General features: G+C 39.0%; 1 protein-coding gene across 3 annotated transcripts in view; it reads left to right on the top strand.

The window, feature by feature from the left end:
• The window catches only part of LOC124862927 (mitochondrial import inner membrane translocase subunit TIM16-like), a 164,940-nt gene that overhangs the window by 21,020 nt on the left and 121,147 nt on the right, over window positions 1-22,773 (top strand). For all 3 annotated transcript variants that reach the window (XM_047357132.1, XM_047357130.1, XM_047357129.1), the window contains exon 7: window positions 3,601-3,651. In XM_047357132.1, the coding sequence (XP_047213088.1) occupies window positions 3,601-3,651 (51 nt within the window). The remainder of the gene's footprint in view (window positions 1-3,600; window positions 3,652-22,773) is intronic.

Below are 22,773 nucleotides of genomic sequence, written 5' to 3'. Positions count from 1 at the left end.
TTTTAGATTTGTTCCATTAATTCCTTTTCTTGCTGTACATAACTAGCTAGATTCTCCATTTCGCCCAGACATCTTATTTAGCAACGAGGATTAGTGGAGGAGGAAGCATGAGTATTGACTTCTTTTATAGGGTATTTAACATAATTTTTATACTAGTTGCTCATGACTGCATGAGTCTAGTACAGATGTGATATCTGTGATCAGTAACATAGTGATGGGATGGTGAGAAAACAAGAATAGGCGTCATTTGCGCTGAGAGAATGAGAATGGACTAAGAGTTCAGCAGCATCATGCTTGCCTTCACCCCCAAAAACGGTTTTCCATATTTGATGCCCTTGATTTTCTGCCACAAATACCATTTTATTGGACAGTGGCTGGACTGAAAAAAGAGGCATAAAGAGGGAAAAGACATACTGTAATTGGCCGGGGTTTGGAGGGGTACTCAGGACACCTGTATCTAGACCAACAGCCTCAGTTTGTGGTTGTCCCATTCCACCCACTGAGCCAAGGTCTCCTTCATAAAGGACTAGGACCGCAACACTACTTTAAAAATCAGCCCAGAGGTAGATGGTCTTTTCAGGGTCCTAGAGAGGTCTTGTGGATTTCTCCAAAAAAGCAGTATGGTGCTGATTACATGTGAGTCTTTGGAGCATGCAGTAAACATCTGTGGTGAGATCGTGGTGATTGTCTTGGTGTCCTAGGTATGTTGTGAGCCAGTTAGGAACCAACAGTGTTAGGTATCCATACTAAGTGAGAATTAGATTCAGGACTTTCCATGGTGGCCTTAAGTGTGTAACTTCCTCCCGTCCACACTGGTCTGCCAGTCCTCTAAGTAATTTTATTGTGATGGCCTGACTGCTTATTTGCATCCCATCCTGTAAAGCAACTGAAACAAACAATCCTTGGTTGTCTGTGCCAATAAATGAAGTGCTATGATCAAGCCCCCTGCACAAAAAGATGAGTATGAAGTGGTTTTCCATGGAATAGGGGTCCTAGCTGTGGAGAGGCGCCCACACCTCCATATTGCACATCTTGGTTACTAACTGAGACAGTGGTGTAAGTTTTTATTTTTCAGACTGCAGATTAGGTGTAAAATCTGTTTGTTGTGGTGTCAAAGAGAACTCCAGGCACCATCTTTAATCATATGGATGAGGAGGAAGAAGCTGCAGCTTACAAGGTATATAATACAACATTCCAGTTGTTGTCACTTATTAGAAACAAATTCAAGCCTCAGAGCCTCTTTGTGATTTGCTTATAGAATGAGTCTCAAATTTCAGTCCTTGTGAGCCTTTACATCTTAAAGATACCCAAATCAAATAATGAGGTCACTAGAGATTGATTGCAGGCTGAGGCAGGGATTCAGCTATTTCATTGAGGTGCTTCGGGTCAGTGATGGCAGGACACCGGCCCTTGAAGACTGATGTTTGAGACTCCTGGCTGTAGTGGTAACAATGTGGTAGGATTTATATAGAAATAATATTTCTATGTGCAATACATTTTATTTGTAAAATATGTTGAAAGCCATGCATACTTCTCCTTCACAGTTATACACAACCTTTTGTTGGCCTATCAAATAAAGAACCAATAAAAATGAAGTGATCCAGCAACTTTATAGACTTTATACAGGTCCTTCTCAAAATATTAGCATATTGTGATAGTTAATTATTTTCCATAATGTCATGATGAAAATTTAACATTCATATATTTTAGATTCATTGCACACTAAATGAAATATTTCAGGTATTTTATTGTCTTAATACGGATGATTTTGGCATACAGCTCATGAAAACCCAAAATTCCTATCTCACAAAATTAGCATATCATTAAAAGGGTCTCTAAACGAGCTATGAACCTAATCATCTGAATCAACGAGTTAACTCTAAACACCTGCAAAAGATTCCTGAGGCCTTTAAAACTCCCAGCCTGGTTCATCACTCAAAACCCCAATCATGGGTAAGACTGCCGACCTGACTGCTGTCCAGAAGGCCACTATTGACACCCTCAAGCAAGAGGGTAAGACACAGAAAGAAATTTCTGAATGAATAGGCTGTTCCCAGAGTGCTGTATCAAGGCACCTCAGTGGGAAGTCTGTGGGAAGGAAAAAGTGTGGCAGAAAACGCTGCACAACGAGAAGAGGTGACCGGACCCTGAGGAAGATTTTGGAGAAGGGCCGATTCCAGACCTTGGGGGACCTGCGGAAGCAGTGGACTGAGTCTGGAGTAGAAACATCCAGAGGCACCGTGCACAGGCGTGTGCAGGAAATGGGCTACAGGTGCCGCATTCCCCAGGTCAAGCCACTTTTGAACCAGAAACAGCGGCAGAAGCGCCTGACCTGGGCTACAGAGAAGCAGCACTGGACTGTTGCTCAGTGGTCCAAAGTACTTTTTTCGGATGAAAGCAAATTCTTCATGTCATTCGGAAATCAAGGTGCCAGAGTCTGGAGGAAGACTGGGGAGAAGGAAATGCCAAAATGCCAGAAGTCCAGTGTCAAGTACCCACAGTCAGTGATGGTCTGGGGTGCCGTGTCAGCTGCTGGTGTTGGTCCACTGTGTTTTATCAAGGGCAGGGTCAATGCAGCTAGCTATCAGGAGATTTTGGAGCACTTCATGCTTCCATCTGCTGAAAAGCTTTATGGAGATGAAGATTTCATTTTTCATCACGACCTGGCACCTGCTCACAGTGCCAAAACCACTGGTAAATGGTTTACTGACCATGGTATCACTGTGCTCAATTGGCCTGCCAACTCTCCTGACCTGAACCCCATAGAGAATCTGTGGGATATTGTGAAGAGAACGTTGAGAGACTCAAGACCCAACACTCTGGATGAGCTAAAGGCCGCTATCGAAGCATCCTGGGCCTCCATAAGACCTCAGCAGTGCCACAGGCTGATTGCCTCCATGCCACGCCGCATTGAAGCAGTCATTTCTGCCAAAGGATTCCCGACCAAGTATTGAGTGCATAACTGTACATGATTATTTGAAGGTTGACGTTTTTTGTATTAAAAACACTTTTCTTTTATTGGTCAGATGAAATATGCTAATTTTGTGAGATAGGAATTTTGGGTTTTCATGAGCTGTATGCCAAAATCATCCGTATTAAGACAATAAAAGACCTGAAATATTTCAGTTCGTGTGCAATGAATCTAAAATATATGAATGTTAAATTTTCATCATGACATTATGGAAAATAATGAACTTTATCACAATATGCTAATATTTTGAGAAGGACCTGTAGGTTTTGAATTGTCGGCTCTCTATTAGGTACAATTCCTAACAGATGAATATATTTACTTTAACAACAATCTTCCCAAAAACTCAGCCTAAATTGGCTGTTGATTAGACCACTCAACCAGTTTGTCTCCATGTTCTTTTTCTTCATCGCAGTCCAAACAAAATTCTTCTTCTATGTTCCATTCATGGCGGTTCTCAAGTGTAGAAGGACCTGCTATTAAAGAAGGATAGAAATGGTTTATTCTGTTGTGATGTAATATCTAGCAATGCATTTACATATATATGTAAATCTTAGTTGTTGTTACAAACCTTTTTATTGACCATTTCACCGCCTTCCGTTTGTTATTAATCTTTCTTTCTTCTTCTCTAGGACAAGATGTTGCGAGTGTTTGACCCCAGAGCCCAGCTGACGCCTGTTCAGGTAAGACCACCTGACTTTTTAAATTAAAGGTGTCTGCTTTAAGAGGCATAGGAGGAGTAAAATGTTTTTTTTATTTTTTATTAAGACCTACTTATTTTGTTGGTGAGAAAAACCCTTCACTTCAAAATCATAGTTTTATGGATGAAATCAGCATTGGCCATTCACCAGTATACGGGTATCTGCACAATTTTATCACACTGCATCTGCTAAGCATGTTGACAGTATCCTAGAGAACTCACCAGTGGCCACTAAATGACTCAACGTGCACTAATTTATGAATGGGGTGCACATGGTGGAGTCCCTGCCCACAACTTCCCACGGTACCCACCCCTCTTGGATACAGTGTGAACTTCTCCTTTTAAAGTCCTCCTTTTTTTGCCCTCAATGTAAATCTCTTAATGACCGCAATGTCTGAGCCAACAGGACGCCATCTCAACAAGCAGCAGTAGGGAAGCGGAGTGGTCGAGCTGTTTCAGTGGTGAGAGAAGAAGAATTAGGAGGAGTGTCATGAGAGGCTGCTCACCGTAGAGCAAATATTCTCACACATTTCGGTGGTGGACCTCCCAGCGTGTTTTAATTACTAGGATGCTCAGCTTGCCTCGTGAGCTCTCTGGTTTTGTAAATACAAGGAATCCTGCAAAAACACCGCATGCCGCAGCATATTAAATATCGCATCTCAGAAATACCTGGGAGGCACATTAGCTTGTATGGCAGTGAGAGGGGGAGCATATTTGTGTGTTCACACTCTGTGTACATGTGTGGACTCTTTCATCTGTTTACATTTTGTGCTCAACCATGCGGCCTTTATTTGTTTTGAAACTTTTAGGATCTTTCGGAGAGGTGTAGTGAAGATTTTCAGTAGTTGAAAGAGCTCTCTGTTCTCCAAGCATGCAATGGGAACATAAAAGCTTTTCTTTACTTACTCTGCCTAACAAATTACTTGGATTAATTCAAATAGAATTTAAATGAGATTTATGTAAATCACTCGATACTGCCAAAGGGGTGAATGAGTAGCATAGTAGTTCTGGTAGCAAGGAAAAGGACATCATTTTATACAATTTCTACTAAGTCTGTCTTTTTTTTAATTTTACAGTACCGCATCATAAGAATCAGGGCAATAAGACAGTCTTAACACTTATTCAGCTATTTTGTCAGATCCCCATATTTTAGTTCAGCAACACAAATACAAGTGGTGATTTGGATGCATAATGCATGAAATGGCTACTGCATGATTGAAGGTTCTTGATCTGGGTTCAGTTGAGGTGCCAAAATGAAACACTAAGGTTTTTAGGGTGGGTCATTCCCCCTATTCGGTACAGTGGAGGGTCTGTGATGCTGTAGGTCAGTTTCTCTTCCATCTTGTTAGTATCTGCCATCATTAACTCTTATATACTAGGAGATATTAAATAAAAATCGGGAGAACTCTTACAGTAAACTGACAATAGGTCATCATTGGGTCTGTCAGTAGGATAATGATATAAAACATGGCCAAATCTAGATGAAAATTGTTCATCAGACATATCGGCCTTCTTCCATGGCCGTCTCAGTAAGTGGGCCACAAAGCTGTGAGGTGAGCTGAAGAGAAGCATGCATAACAGAGATCCCTGGATGATCTAAAGAGATTCTGCAAAGGGGTAAAGCCAAAGACCTCTCTGTTTGTATTCTCTGCCCTTGTGAAATGCAACAGGAGAAGATGAAGAGCTTTGTTGTTGCCTTCCTGTCACAAATGTTCATTGTGAATCTAAAAAGTGTCTGCTTAGTCTGCTGGCCTGCTAAACAGCTAAAACACGTTTGAGCCAGTTTGAACTGCTTTTCTGCTATCTTAGTGCTCTCTCTTCTCTCCAAACTCCCTGATTTATTATTTTTCTGGCCTCGTTACCACAAAGACGACCAAGATGTGCAGATGTGAGTCAACCCACTGTCCTCTCAACACGGCATCTGACTTAACCACCTCAGACCTTCAAAAGTTGAGGCACAGATTAAAGTTATTAGAGGGTTACTCTGCTCATCTCCTCCCCCCCCCCCCCCCCCTGAGAGCAGATTGGGAAGAGCCTCACCCTGACAGCTTTCAGATGTGCAACTGTCTCTGGAGAATGGGTGAGCCACAGCAGCTCCGATTAGCACCCATCTGTTGAAGAGTGGTCAACAGGGTGCAGACGACGAATCCTTAACACGCTGAAACGCTGGGCAGTAATCTGATTGCACACACCAATGAAGCTGCCTAACACCATAAAACACAACAGAAGACATATTTGCTCTATCTCTGAGTGGTTTCAACGAGAATCCACAAAGTATTTCTTTTGTGCCTGATGTGAGGGCAGGTTTTAAGCACGTTCTCTAGTTTGCATTTTGAGGATTTTGATGAGTAAGTATAAAAAAGCGGCAGGGAGAAGGCCAGCAGGGCCACAAAGAAAAATGAGAAGGCCAGAGCAAGGGCCAAACTATTTGACTTTGTAACGATTCTGGGAGGTCCATTTGGCCTCCTACATGAGTTACAGCTAGTTGTCCTCATCAAGAGAAGCCACAACTCTTCCTGAAAATAGTTCTGGGGAAAAGTAACCCAAGAGAGCTGGAGTTTGTTCGAGCAAGTCAGAGATTCCACTTAAAATTTCTCTATAATAAAGAGCAAAATCATAATTAATGATTTTTTTTTTTGACACGAGATGTCTATGTTTTTGCAAGTAATCCCAGGTTTTATGTATATTCTGTAAATTTAGCATTTTTGTTTGTACTCTGTACAGTTCCTTGCAAACAAATTCATACCTGTTACCTCAGCTTTTAGACAGTACTTTGTAGAATAATTTTTGTTATGGCTTTTCACAGCTTTGCACATCTAGAGATTTAAATGTTTACCCATTCTTCTTTGCAAAACAGCTCGAGCTCAGTCAGATTGAGAGGAGAGGATTTGTGAAACCCTATTTTCAAGTACTGCCACAGATTCCTGATTGGACTTAGGTCTGGACTTTGACTGGGACATTCTAACACATGAATATGCTTTGATCTAAGCTGCTGCAGTATAGCTCAAGCTGTATGTTTACCCCTGCCTGCCGAAAGGTGAAACTCTGGTTTAGCGTCAAGTATTTTGCAGGTTATATTTCAGAATTGCCCTGTGGGTAGCATCTCCAAAACATGATGCTGCCACCACCATGTTTCACTATAGTGTATTCATGGAGGCATACCTTGCAGGTTTTCTACCTTATATAGTGATTTGCATGTTGGCCAAAAGCTCAGTTTTGGTCTCATCTGACCAGAAAACCTTCTTTTATATGCTTGCTGTGTCCTCTACATGGCTTGTGGTAAACTTTGTCAGGTGGGGTAATTATAGTTTCTAATTGCAGTCCTGTTCTTGCTGTATTTATGGGAAATAGGATTACAGAGAAAAATTAAAGTCTTGGGCTGAGTGAGTAGTAACTATTGCATCTATATTCTGATTGTTGAATTTACATAGCTGGCACACATGAGAGACGATTGTCTGGATGCTTTTTCTGTCTCTCCACTTAAGATAGGTTTATTTTGGGAGTAAACATTCTTTATTTAACTTGTCATTATATTTAGCCTCAGTCTTTCTTTTTTTTCTTATTGGAATAGCCACCATATGTATTTTATTTCCTAATTTGTGAAAGTTTAGTTATCAATGTCCCTAATCGTATTAGTTTTCCAAAGCTTCTGTGCCAAAATTAATTGAAACATTTGAATTTATTTAGTTAAAAAAAACACACTCAGTCTGAGAATGGCAAAGTGTTGAATAGTCAGCTTTTTCTGTTTCTGTAGCTTCTATTCTTGGTTCCATCCTCCCTGCTATAACATCCCTTTGCTGGCCTCCTTAGATAAGTTGCTTTTGCATCTTTGTGTATTTAGGCCTCCACTCTGGGTTCCTGGTCTGAGCCACAAGACTCGAAGAAGAGCATTTATACTGACCTGATATTGATGAGACACGTGCCTTTGCGGGTGTTTGTCTCTCTTCCACTTGTCTGCAACTTTTGATCTACCTCCCAATGTCTTTGTATTTGCTGAGTGTGTGGATCTGTTGTTGAGAGTGTACGAGTGTGTGTGTACGCCATGTGTGTTTCAAATTACAGTGCCGAAAATACCCCTCATAGTTTTGGGCCACTACTGGCCATAGAGCTGTCGATCTGCGGTTGCTGGAAGATGAGGCAGACTGGAAAAGGGAATAGTTTGCTGGACTCGGGGGCCAGATTCCTCTTTTTCAGCCCGAGCTTCTGCTGCTCTGGGTGAAATTAGAGAGCACCGTGGGCTAGAAAGGGGTTTGGATTTGATGAAGGAGTGCTGGGCAGGGCCAAGGAAAAGCACAGTGGTTTCAGTATAGTACCATCTTTTATACCCTTCCATAAATTACATAGTCTGAACTTGCTGGAAGGTGTGCTCTCCGTACTTATGTTTGTCATCCGAGCCATAATAAACTGCATTTAAGATTGAGCTTAGATTTTTCTTTATATCCAGAATAAACTACAGATAGATTGACTTGGACTTGGTGTGTCAAAGATATGGATGCTCGTTTCACTTTCTTTTAGTTCCATCTCACAGATTTGGAGCTAGATGGGAACAGGGTTCCGAAGCATTCCCGAAAAGTCGGAAAAAGTATGGTATTTGATTTAAATGTTTTCCAAGTCTTGATGGTATGAAAAAAAAATGTTTTTACCAATCATATTGTCTGATTTAATCTCTTTCAATCTGTCCATCCACCTCCCGATATCCTGGAAAAGTCTAGAATTCTGACATGAAAACATGTAGGAACCCTGTGGACAGAGATGAAGGCAAAACAGAAAGATAATATGGTTAAATTTAAAGTAGGCCTCTTTGTTTTTACATGTGTTTTGCTCGATCTCTCTTTTCATTTTAATGTGCAAACCTACAGTGAAAAAAAACTTGTAAGATAATTACAAAATGACCTGGTAAACTTTCGATAAACTCAAGATAAAATGTCATGGCCCATTTATTGGACAAGAGGCCTCAATGAAACAGCTTGTTCATTCATTTGAAGGAGCTTTCTTTTGCATTTGTGAGATGACTGTAATACTCGTTCTCCACGCTGAGCGAGCAATTTTGGCTCTAAATGCATCCAGTGTTTGGTTTAAATAATTTAAACTCTCTCTTAAGGCACTCCAATGAACCTTTTATTAATAATGACTGTAATATTGAGCAGCATGAGCAGAAATATATACTTAAACACTTTAAAGTCAGTGACCAATTTAAAAAAAATTTTTTTGCCTCAAAATTGCCCTATGTTCTGAACAAGCAAGGGTTTTCTCACTAAAGGCCAGTAAAGGAAGATTTTTATGCCTTTTTCCGGAATGAAGCTTGTTTTGTGTGGATTGTGGAAAATGTTTAAAGTGAAATCTACAGGGATGCAAAGTCAACACTGTGAAATGTGGAATAAAACATATATTTAAAGAACAGAAGCCTTGTCTCATCCTTCACAAGATGCCCAGTTTAACCACAAGCTGAGCCAAGATATACTTCTGTGTTTTAAAGTTATTTGTAAATGTAACTCATATAACTGATTATGTATTGTAAAACAAAATCATAATTTAAGAGGAAAAGTCTTTTACTCAGTCTTTTATTACTGTTTCTCTTTCTGACTTGACAAAACACACCATTGGTGTCTAACAACCCAATTTTAAATACATAGACAGCTAAACAAGATATGCATTTGATTGTTTTTAAAGCAAAATTCATCTCTCCCAGACCGCTCTGTCCCACTCCTGTGGATTGCCTCTTTGTGAATGCTCACCTTCTTTTCCAATCACTCACACAGCCAGCAGTTCTTGCCTGTATCTTTCCCCCATCAGACCCTGCTGGATTCAGGACCTGGTAATGGCCATCGGTTAACTCATCCCAGATGTTCAGCTCCCCCCTTGTTTTCTCCTCTTGTTCTTTTATTCCATTTCTCAGCTCCCTGCATTACTGGCTACCACCTCATTGCCAGTCTCAGTTTTATGGGAGTTTGGAAAAAACTGGCCAAACTCTGCCCTAATGAGGAGATAGGATTTTATCTTGACGGGTTAGCTGAATAGTGGAGTGAAATCTGCATACTCCATTCATTAGACTGGATTGGATAGGTCTAAGTTAGGATTGATCTGTCAGTGTTGAGGGTTTAAGGTAACTCCTCTCTGTGCCCTTTTTTCCTTAGAAAAAAGTTGATAAAGTTGCAGAGGTTTTAATTTGATGTTTTATTTAGGTTTTATGTTTCTATATAAACACAGGGATATCAAGAATCCTGGAGGCAGGACATAAAGTCCAGGGCTGAATATATTGGGTATCAGCAGCATGATTTGAGGTTTTTAGTTGCTTTAACTAATGAACAGGGTCTTCTTTTCACATTTCCATGTGTGTGTGTGTTTGGGTTTATGCTTTAGGGTGTTGAAGATTTTTTCTTTCTAATTTTTTTATTTGAAGGAAAGGGATAGGGGTGAATGCCAGCTGGCAACGGCTGAGATCTTTGCTCACATATGGGTGTTGTTTGTGAGCGGAGGCCTCATTAGCGAGCTGACTGCTCTGAGACCCCTATTTTTTCCAGCTAATTAAGTCCCTATGCACACATGTGCATCACACCTGGAGCCAAATATGGGTGGTGATTTGTGCTTTCTGACGGAGCATCACAACAATGAAGGGATACTTTTAGGGTTTCTGTTGATTTCATTTTATCTAGTAAGTAGTTTAGCTGAGATGAGCTATGTTGAACCATATCATTTCTCTAACTTATAATCACCAAAATTAAGTCTAAATAAACAAATGTGAAGAAGCAAGGAAATGATTCCTCAGATTTCAGATTCACTAAATCAGTAAAATGATTACACTTTGTCAGTGATTATGAAAAAAGAACACTAGGAACTAATAATTAATGTAGTCAAGAATTAATTTTAGCATTAATCACACTAAGGTCTATTTTTGTAATGATTTATTTAAGTAATACCAAACAGAAAAAGAAACCAAACAAACTATGATGCTTACAATAATTGCACAGATTTTTTCTATCGCTAAAGAAGGAAATTATTTTAATAACAAATTAAAACATTCACAGTATTACTTTAGCTGATCAAATATTTTCTTGTTTTTCAGTCTAGAATTCTAGAGTTTAATACATAATGTTAGGTTGTATTCACACCAGGAAAGTCATTTGGTCCGCTTGTTTGGTCCGGACCAAAAGCGAACTTTATTTTTTTCATTTGGTGTGGTTTGTTTTCAAATTGTACTTTTTGCAAGTGAACTATTACTTGTAAACAAAGCCATGCGGGTGACGATCATTGTTCCCATTGGACAGAAATGATGGGGCACAGAGCACAGACCCACATTTAGGAAAACAACTGTAAACGTGCTGCGTGCAGCACCTCTGTTCTGCATATTTATGCCGTTATTACAGCTGCAATATTATTGTGAGAGTGAAGAGCAGCTCATTCAACACAGACTTGAGACGTTCCAGTTATAATTTTGGAACCCCGTTGGAGAATGCGTGCTGAACACCGACGTTCTCTACGTGCCTTGTCCCACATCAAGGCAGTAGCGTTGCTAAGTAACACACAGTTTATCAGGTATGATTACCTTACAACACAAACCTTTGCTATCGGCTACGGTGGCTTTTTATGTCCAGAGAGACGTACGCTTTTTGTAGTTGGTTCGGATCGGGGCCAGTTTGTATTCAGACCATAAGCGAACCGCACCAGAGTCCGTTTGGAAGTGGACAGAGACCACCTCATAAAGTGGGTCTCGGTTGTTTGGTCCGGACCAGGGTTCGCTTGAGTGTATTCACACCTGCACAAAAGGTCCGGACCAAGGAGGGAAACGAACTCTGGTCCGTTTAAAGCGGACCAAAAGTGGCAAGTGTGAATACACCCTAAATTTGTTAATTTGAGAGAGACAAAAAAGGAAGGATTAAAAGTATCAGGACCACCTTTTCTTTCTGTCAGCTTCTCACACCACAACCACCACAATAAAACTAAAATACAGAGAAACAAACTACTTGATATTTTGTGGAACTGACTGGGTCACTCCAGGTTTATGGCTCCCACAATCTTATCTCTCAATTTGACTGAAATATTGGACAAAGAGCTTCTTCTCCACCTACCCGATTGCAACACAATCTGGCAAATTGATCAGTATAGGGTCCTGCTGGGGTTGGCAAGGCTCGTTCCTTGTTCTGTTTCTTTTCTCTGTGCCTCATAACTCTTAAAGAGCTTATGGGGGAAGGGGTCATCATGAAAGCCTGACCAAGCCTATCAGGTGCAGACCATGTTGCAATAGATAACCAATATGAAAAACATGTTCTTTAGTTTTTTCTACTACCTTTTTTAGACTCAGAGTGTAAAGAAACTGTCTTAGTAGATTACATATTATCTGATCTCTGGAGCTGTTCTTGCATTTCACCTTTCCAACAATTGTTAATATTTAATTAAAGGACAGGTATTCTTAAACATTGACCAGTATTTAGTGGTAATTAATCGTGGATTATTTTAGAAAGCTTTTCTGGATTTCGGAATTTGCCAAATAAGATAATTTATATTCGTGATACGTTGACAGGTTGACAGACTTCCAGATAAGATTGTTTGAGTATAACACATCAGGGTCATAAAAACATCTATATTTTGAAGTCTCACAATGTTGGCAAGAGTATGTTCCAGCTAAATCTAAAACGTCCGTCAAGGAATTTTTTTTAAAGGGCCTTGTAGGAGAGCAGTTAAAGTAAACGAAAGGTCACATCTGGGGTGTTCTGTTCACTAAAATGTGCATCAGTCCCTTGTAGGATTGATGTAATGACAAAGATTATTGTTAAAATAATTTCATCTTTAACAATAGAAATACTGTTGAGCAAATTCAGAAAGCTGCTGAAATACCCAGAAACACTATCTGAGTCTGAGTTTTATCCCTGTAATATGGAACTAGGATGAGGATCTGAGATGCAGCTAGTCCAACCTTAATGTGCCCCGATGGAAATAAAGTGCAGCTCTGGCCTTCATCATTGGATAGGCACACTTACCTTAGTTTGACTAAATGCTTTTCATTTCTGGACAGCATAGTGCAGCCTGTTTTTTGTTTTGTTTTCTCTGTATTCTTGCTTAATTACTTGAGGTTATCTTTGAGGTTTTGGATGTGGAGCAGCATAGGAGAGGTGAGTTTTAACACAGACAGACTTAACATTCACTTAAATCACTCTGGGGATTATGCGTGCATGCAAATTATTGCTTGTCTAACTCAGATGATCTTTTGCTAATTAGAATAAACAAATCCAAACTGTGAAGCAAATTTAGGAAAATTACCAGATGGGGATTGCTCAACTGACACTAATTTGTCTCATTCATTGACTGGCAATATATACTATAGCTCCTTTTTAGTTTATCATTTTTCAAAATGAATCAAGGGATCTAATAATTTATAGGTGTTGGACACCGATGGAAATCTCCTTGTCAAAGAGTTTGTATACATGTGGAATACCATGCCAAAATCGCTAGATTAGGAAATGACAGTTTATAACAGTTACTCTATGAAATTTATTGGAAGACATGGCATAGGAGAAAAGGTCCACTACATGAGCGCTGCAGCTCTCCCATCATACATACTGCATCATGTATACAGCATATATGCACCACTGCTACAGAATGGACAAACCTGTGATTCTAAAATCACAGCAATGAAACAACATTTCATAATATTACTCTGCATTATGCAGAACGCTTTACTCACATCAGGATGTTCGATACTCGAAACTGAAAGTTAAACTCATGCTATCACTTACCGCTGAATTCAGCTAATAATTATATGACCGCCTGGAAGCACTTATAAAGCATTTAAATGTCCTTCCTAGATGATCAAATGATCCATTAAAATGAAGAAAGAAAAATACAACTGGACTGTGATGTCTTAGTAATGTACCTGGTCATGGTACGGCAAACCACTGTGAATTTCCCTCCATGTTCTGTTTAAAAACGGAGCCCATCAAAAGTGACACGTCAAAGGTGTGACCGGACTTGATGTTCTACAAAATCCCAGTGGTTTCTCCAGGTTTCGACCTACTTAACAAGTGTTTTTCAAAATGCCAGCAGGCGTGGCAAGTTAGAAAACAGTGTGACAATAGCTTAAGATAACACTATTTAAAACAGCAGTTGACAAGCCATGAGTCATATCTGTTAAGGATCTTGTTTCATGCTGACTCTGCGAGCTGACAGTCTCATTAACCAGCTATTATCAAATTGTTATATTTGTGTTACTCTAAAATTAAAGCCATGAGATCATCTTATACATTTTTTGTTTTAGATTTTTTTGTAAATATCAAAATTATAATAGCGTGAGAATCTCATAGGCCCATGTCTAGTTGATACCTTTTATGCAGCCATTTGTTTCTATGTAATTCTGGTTTGAAACCACATTGCATGGATGGCTGATGGAGAATACATCTGCTTAGACACCTGTATGACGAAAGTCCCCCTCATACTGTCTCACATTGTTGTTGCTGTTTATCACCGATTCTGGGAATGGGACCCAGGTGTGCCTACCTGTCCAGGTTATGTTTTTTTGTTGTCAATCACTGAAGCAGCATTCTATAACATAACAAATTTGTTAGAATGGGAACTGTTGAGTTTTCTAAATATATCTCACACATCTTTTAAAAATCCCCATCTTTTTCAACATAAGCCAACTTAGGTCATCTTTTGCTAATTGAGCTTCTTAAGTCAACGGGTTCTGCTGGAAGTTGTGGTTTCACGCTAGAGCTAAATAGACAATATCCTGGAGTAAAGCTGTTGAACATTGGAGGGAAACTAAAGGCCCAACTTAACTCGGAATTCTTTGTTCCAGCATGAGCAGCAGCATGAGGTTGAGGTGTTTGTTTGCATAGTGAAGATTAGGTGATTAATCAAGCTGTCAGTCATCTGAAGCTTCCCCTGATGCTGAAGGTAGTGTGCCAGGGGTCAGTATTTCCAGATTCTCTAATTTATATGATTGCGTCTCATGTTGATGTCTTTTACCATTGTTTAATGTCCATTAACACGGTAAGCTTCAATATGAAAAATGTCTAAGCAGAGAGATTGTCAGTATGATTGAGTTCAACAAAAAAAAAAAATATTAGTTGAAGAAAGAAAGGTAAAACCACAGAATAGCTTCCAGGATTTACATTGGCCAGAAGGGTTCATGGTTGCACATAAATGACAGCCATGAAAGCTATGTACCTCGCACACGTGTGCCCTTACTGAATGTCACTGCTTAGAACTAATGTTTCTTTACAAATGTGTGGTGGTACTTTGAAGATGTGAGGCCTCTGTGATGTGGTTTCAGAGACGGAGTAAAGTCAACCAGCTGCATCCACTGCAGCTATAAGTGACAACAGGCACCAGAGGGCTTGGTCATGCTGTGGCAATTGAGGTGCTTCATGATTTCTCCAACAGTATGGGCATGATTAGTTCCTGCTCTCTGTCGTTCACCCCGCCTTCATAAGATCCCTCCCTTCTGGAGGCCCGTATCTGTTTGGTAGGGCAGGTCTGGTGGGCAGATTCTCATCCCAGCGTCAGGATTTCTTGTGGTTGTCAGCAGCGTCATTCCTTCATCTGTCATTAGTGCCCCATCCTGCCCCACAGATCCCTGCTCCCATTTTAAGGCTCAAGCCACTAAGTACATCTCTAGAATATTCATCGCTGTAGCGATGTGAAGTTGAGATCTCCTCTGGCTACCTAATGCTTCTTTTGGATCCAAACACATACTCAGGGAATTCAATCAGCACGTTAATTGTGTCAGTTCCAGGAACAGAATATCTGTGTGCAGCGTTCTGATCCAGGAACAGTTGCTGTGACCATTTCCCAGAGGGATTCTCTTGCCAGTAGGCACAGCGTCTTTGCTGCCACTCTTCAGACAGCACAGTTTAAGGGGGTTCATTCTCTTGTTTCTTTAAAGCTGATAGACTATAAACAGAGTTACCGAAAAAACATTTTCACTGTCCATACAAAATAGAAATGTGTGGATGTTTAAAAAAATATGGAGTTTAACTATTTAGTGTGTCCAACACCTAAGCAAATTAATTATTTTTGCTTCAGTTTAGGCCTATTCATATTTTAATTGATATACAAAATTACCCCAAAATTATTCATACCTCTGACAGATTTGGATTTAAAGTATTATTTCATTTCAACAACGTTCCTCTGACTGGAAGTAATAGACAATAAATAATTAATTAATAATGAATAAATTAATACATTATTTCAATATGTAAAGGAAATCAGGTATTTGTTGTTTTTTTAAATTAATACTCCTTTTACAGTTTTTGTTATATTTTGAGAGGTCCATTCTTTTTTTCCTATCATAAATAAAGGTCTTGGTTGAACAAACAAAAATTGTTGATCTAAATTTGCCAGGGGTACAAATAATTTTTGGCTTTACTGTGTAAGTTAAGCTTTATTTATATAGCACCTTTTAAGACATAGACCATAATGTGCTGTACAAAAGAAAAACAAAAAAATTCAAACATCAGTACATCCCAATCGTTAAGCAATATCAGTATTAAAAAGATTGTTTTTTAGTTGCTTTTTGAAAAAACTAAAAGTCGCCAGTCCTTAAACTTTGTAACAACACATGTTACATTAAGGCACAATCGTTACTGCATTATTTTTCTCTCTAAAGTCAGCGCTAAGAATGACATCACGTGTTCTAGTTGCAAAACCAGTGGAATTTAGTTTATAGCTGCAACTTTCAGTATGTTTTATATCCATGGCAGCCATATTGGAAACTGAACTTGTGAGCTGTTTCTCTTTCACTTTCCCAGTTTAATTCCAACTTAAAGTTGCCTTCTTCAGAGTCCATCTTCAGAGCAGCAAGGAAACGCATAATATTTTAGTCACAGCCAATCATCACTCTCAGTAGAAGACGAAAAGGGCAAAATCTTGTTGGGACCAAGCCCAAGAGAAAAGATGATACAAAGATGATACTGAGTTTTACAAAAGAAGATTTTGGGAAGGTTTTTGATAACTAAACAGAATTTCCTTTTTTGTTTAATTTTTGAGTAAATGTTTCACTGTTCAAAAACTGTGTAGAATAATTTAGCCTGGGGCGTACTTGCCCATATCCTGGGGGTTTTATGCTGGCACCATTATCAAAAGAAGTAATAAGATTCACCCTTTTTCTCTTATCACAAGTAAAATAAAAGTTTCACAAATCTCAAACTGTGTTTTATAGAACCTCTGTCCAGTGTAATATTATGTAGTTCATATTGGTCATTCAAAGTATTTTGGATTTTTAATAAGAGATGATCAAACACAGTGAAGATTTATTAGGAACACTGAACTGGCAGTTTATATTTATATTTTGTTTGTCACTCAGTCTATGTTTCTTTTTTCTACCAAGTTCACGAAATCCTCCCAAATTATTTTTAAATGCTTCCTCAGCGCTTTTGTAAGGGACAGTTGTTTGCTCGACACGTCTTTATTTGTGTGGACTCGGTTAACACACGTGCAAATCTAGAACTGCTTACTATTTATACTTCAAATTAAAAATCTCAAACATGGATACAATAGGATATCTAGCGGAAAGCACTGACCATCACATCTGGTGCCCATACTTAGTTCTTATACCTAATAGTGCTGTTTAACACCAAACAAGACAGCCGTCAGTTTGATGTGGAGTTTCAGTATCGTGAGACACTTGTTACATACCTTAAGCAAACATTTATTTAAATTTTGTTTGTAAGCTGCCATGTCAAACATTTTATGGATTAGATCACCATCTAAAGCAGTCCACACCAAACGTTTCTGTATTGATGCATAAAAAATAGGAATAGGATCCTTACTTTGATCTTGTAAACTGGAATTACTAAAATTACTGGACACCCCCCTTATAAAGTATTATGTTATAACCCCAGCTTCTACCAAGACAATAAAATAGCTGACATCGTTATTCATATGAATTACTTCAATACTACTTCTTTTAGGAAAAGGGTCTAAGTTTGTAGGCGTGGATATTTAAAAGACATCCTGAAAGTAGATGTGAATCATATGCTCTAACCTCTAGCTTTATAAATAATGTCAACATGGAGGGCACTTCAAGTTGCTTTATCTCATTGTTGGTTTCTTTCTACTGCTGTGAAAATAAAAACTTAACTTTTTTTTACATATACAGAAAACTGACCCTTCTTTCTTATAATTCTTACCATGGCAAATGTTTTCCTGTTCATGTTATAATTTTTATGGCAGGGCTTAAAGTGTTTATATTACATCATTAACTTTTAAAAAATTTATTTCCTATATAGAGTAAAGTGTATGCTTATGATGTAAGTAGATGCTTTTCTTTCTAAGCTATCTTGTGTCTGACTAGTTGTTGACCTCTATGGTTTCCAGATTTCTCACTCAGAGCTCATAAGTAGTTTCTGATTTCAAAGGAGTGAGAGGAAACCATCAGAAACTTGATTGTTAAACCAGAAAACTATATAAGATACAGAGATCTTATAATTGTTGTGGTTGTTAAAGTAATAAAATAAATTATGAACTCAGATAAAGTCCCTTGTGAAAGCTTAGATACTTCTTGATATTTTTACACACTTAGTTGCCTTACAACAATAAACTTCAATGTATTTTACTGGGATTTTATGTGATTGACCAACACAAGAAAGATTTTGGCCAAAAAATATTTGACAAGCTTTCTTTGCTTATATGCCTCTAAATAAACAACCAACTGCCTTCAGAAGTCACTTAATTAGTAAATGCAGTCTACTGGTGGGTAAAAAGTAATAAGTAGTCCAATTTGGAGTTTGCTACAAGCCATGTAGGAGATACAGCAAATATGAGACCAAGTTGATGTTTTTGGCCTATATTTAAAACTAACTTTTTACTGTACTGCAGACACATCATCCCCCATGGTGAAAATTTTTATTGGTAATCATCATGTTATGGGCATGCTTTTCTTCAGCATGGACAGGGAAGCTGGTCGATGTTGATGTAAAGATGGGTGGAACTGAAATGGGAAAATCCTGGAAGAAAGCCAGTTAGAGGCTAGAAGAGACTTGAGACTGAGATGAAGATTCACCTTCTAGCTGGACAATAAACCTAAACATACAGCTAGAGCTATGATGGAATGGTTTGAATCAAAGCATAGTCAGGTGTTTGAATGGCCTAGTCAAAGTCCATACTTAAGTCTTATTAAGAATCTGTGGAAATACTTGAACATTTATGTTTCCACACACTCACACCTACTGAGCTTGAGTTATTTTTCAAAAATGAGAAAAGAAAGTCTCTAAATGTGCAAAGCTGGTGGAGAACATACCTCAAATGACTTGGCAAAACCAAGAAAAATTGGTTTAGAACTTCAGGTGGCAGTTTAAAGGTCGTGCATTTGAAGCAACAAACTTTTGTAAACAATAAGCAAGGCTGATAGAGACATACCTCAAAAGACTTAATGTTGCAATTCCAGAGGAAGGTAGTATTACAAGTTGAATACAAATGCAGGCCACACTTTTCAGATGATTTATTGGGGGAAAAACACTTTGATAACAATGTATCATTTTCTCTCCACTTCACAGTTATGGCACTTTGTGTATGTCACATAAAACACCCCATAATACATTGACGTTTGTGGTAGCAACATAACATGTGAAAAGGTTCAGGGGGTATGAATTCATTTAGAAGTTTTTGATTTCAGCCATATGTGCAGATTTTAATGCTTTGCTTCAACACAGGAAACAACAAAGGAAATGCTGTCATCCCGTTCAACAATAATGTTTAGTTTTCATCTTCATTTGACATGCAATGGCTGCATGTTCTTTTCTGAAACAAAAGCAAGTCTTTGACAACGTGCAGTATATAACAGTGCACCTGCCTGCATGTAATATAGGACATCCAGAATATACTATACACATTGTATCATTTACAGAGTATTTATGACAAAATTGAGGAAGAACTCTTTTTATCCTTCAGAGACTGATGCACCTAGTCTAAATTTCCTCATCTTCATGATTAATTTTCCAATTTTTTAAGTGCTGCACAGTTAAAGAATAGAAGGTTAGGATGGAAAACAATAAAAAAAAGTTAAGAAATGACGGACAGAAAAGACTTCTGGAAATCCCATTCTCCTTGGAAACTATAAATACCTTTGGAACAGTCCAGTCTGTGGACCCTTTTTCTCAGGATCTGCAGGATTGGCCTGGTGTCTGCTGAGTAGACCTTTCCTCAAAGCTGCACTCCTTGTCTAGCTGGCTCACATGTCAGCTACATTTTGCTTCACAGGGGCTTTCATTTGCTGACACAGAGGAAATGAGACGATGGAAAGAGTGAGTGCTGCAGAGCATAGATGAAACAAAGATAACAGTAGGCAAAGCTAAAGGAGGTGAAGCCGTACAAGCTACACGTTATTGTAATTTTAGTAAATGAGTTTTAATAAGTAATCATGTGTTTGCACTAAATGTACATTGTTAGAGAAGATCCAACTAGTCTCTAAACTGTATTTAAACGCCAGCTTATGTTATCCTCTTATGCCGTTTTAATTAATCAGAAAAATCTTTTTTTAAAGATCTTTTTTGTTGCTTTGACTTACATCTTGGGAGTTTCTGCCTAAAAAACAAAATTAATGAATGTGTTTATTTAAAAGTGAAGTATAGACACTGAATTTGTCTTCACCTTTTTGAGGAGTTCATCTTTCTTTTTCTGCTAATAAAACATATGCTGCAGATCTTCCAACTTATTTTTCCTTCAGATTACAACTCCTTGTCTCGCTTCTGTCATCGTGCACGTTTATTTTCATCTGCAAGAAGCCAAAGAGTGTAGGAAGAGGTAATGAAAATAACAGTTTGTGGCTTCTAGACATTCTGGAGAATTGAACAAAGTCTAATATGGTTTTAATAAGGAGAGAAAAAAATAGCAATAGGGACAGAGGAAATGAAAGCATATAGTGGCCGGTTTGATTTCCATCTCCCAGCCACTCTGTGTCCTATTTCTAGAAGCTTCTGTAGTGTTAGACTTATGCTGAATGCAACCAGTCCTAAATTTAAACACAGCCTAAATGGCCCATGATGACAGAACAGGAAGAAGAAAACCTACTAATTAGTGAAAAGACTCATTAGCAATGGATGACAAGACTGAGACCTGGTTTGTGTATGTGTGATAAAAGCTGCAAGGCAGGGGCTATTGATTGTAAAAGGAGAGAATAGACTGTCTTCAACATCAATCAGGCTTTGAGGGGTGCAAATTAAGACAATCTCAGAGAAAATGAGGAACTGGTTAGAATAAAGGAACAGTTAAAAGATGTTTAATTCCCAAACAGCTACAGTTTTGCAGAAGACATCTTTTCTTTATATTTTGATTCCAAAAAGCCAAGCATTCTTGTATACCTGAATTTGGTTTGGATTTATGTCTAGACCTTAACTTGGCCATTTAATCACATTAATATATCAGGATCTAAACCATTCTACAGGTCCTTCTCAAAATATTAGCATATTGTGATAAAGTTCATTATTTTCCATAATGTCATGATGAAAATTTAACATTCATATATTTTAGATTCATTGCACACTAACTGAAATATTTCAGGTCTTTTATTGTCTTAATACAGATGATTTGGCATACAGCTCATGAAAACCCAAAATTCCTATCTCACAAAATTAGCATATTTCATCCGACCAATAAAAGAAAAGTGTTTTTAATACAAAAAACGTCAACCTTCAAATAATCATGTACAGTTATGCACTCAATACTTGGTCGGGAATCCTTTGGCAGAAATGACTGCTTCAATGTGGCGTGGCATGGAGGCAATCAGCCTGTGGCACTGCTGAGGTCTTATGGAGGCCCAGGATGCTTCGATAGCGGCCTTTAGCTCATCCAGAGTGTTGGGTCTTGAGTCTCTCAACGTTCTCTTCACAATATCCCACAGATTCTCTATGGGGTTCAGGTCAGGAGAGTTGGCAGGCCAATTGAGCACAGTGATACCATGGTCAGTAAACCATTTACCAGTGGTTTTGGCACTGTGAGCAGGTGCCAGGTCGTGCTGAAAAATGAAATCTTCATCTCCATAAAGCTTTTCAGCAGATGGAAGCATGAAGTGCTCCAAAATCTCCTGATAGCTAGCTGCATTGACCCTGCCCTTGATAAAACACAGTGGACCAACACCAGCAGCTGACACGGCACCCCAGACCATCACTGACTGTGGGTACTTGACACTGGACTTCTGGCATTTTGGCATTTCCTTCTCCCCAGTCTTCCTCCAGACTCTGGCACCTTGATTTCTGAATGACATGCAGAATTTGCTTTCATCCGAAAAAAGTACTTTGGACCACTGAGCAACAGTCCAGTGCTGCTTCTCTGTAGCCCAGGTCAGGCGCTTCTGCCGCTGTTTCTGGTTCAAAAGTGGCTTGACCTGGGGAATGCGGCACCTTTAGCCCATTTCCTGCACACGCCTGTGCACGGTGGCTCTGGATGTTTCTACTCCAGACTCAGTCCACTGCTTCCGCAGGTCCCCCAAGGTCTGGAATCGGCCCTTCTCCACAATCTTCCTCAGGGTCCGGTCACCTCTTCTCGTTGTGCAGCGTTTTCTGCCACATTTTTTCCTTCCCACAGACTTCCCACTGAGGTGCCTTGATACAGCACTCTGGGAACAGCCTATTCGTTCAGAAATTTCTTTCTGTGTCTTACCCTCTTGCTTGAGGGTGTCAATAGTGGCCTTCTGGACAGCAGTCAGGTCGGCAGTCTTACCCATGATTGGGGTTTTGAGTGATGAACCAGGCTGGGAGTTTTAAAGGCCTCAGGAATCTTTTGCAGGTGTTTAGAGTTAACTCGTTGATTCAGATGATTAGGTTCATAGCTCGTTTAGAGACCCTTTTAATGATATGCTAATTTTGTGAGATAGGAATTTTGGGTTTTCATGAGCTGTATGCCAAAATCATCCGTATTAAGACAATAAAGGCCTGAAATATTTCAGTTAGTGTGCAATGAATCTAAAATATATGAATGTTAAATTTTCATCATGACATTATGGAAAATAATGAACTTTATCACAATATGCTAATTTTTTGAGAAGGACCTGTAGCTCTTCAAACACACTGTTTCTCTCTGTCCAGACCCCAGAGGGGACCCGTGTAGAAGAGACAGGATCTCTGCAGAAGCGGGGTTTTATTTGGACAGTGACGTCACAGAAATCCGCTGTTTTCCC

Source organism: Girardinichthys multiradiatus, chromosome X (genome assembly GCF_021462225.1).
Source record: "Girardinichthys multiradiatus isolate DD_20200921_A chromosome X, DD_fGirMul_XY1, whole genome shotgun sequence".
NCBI classification, from domain to species: Eukaryota; Metazoa; Chordata; class Actinopteri; order Cyprinodontiformes; family Goodeidae; genus Girardinichthys; species Girardinichthys multiradiatus.
Note: the sequence above shows the minus strand (reverse complement) of the source record. Positions and strands in the feature narration are given on the sequence as shown.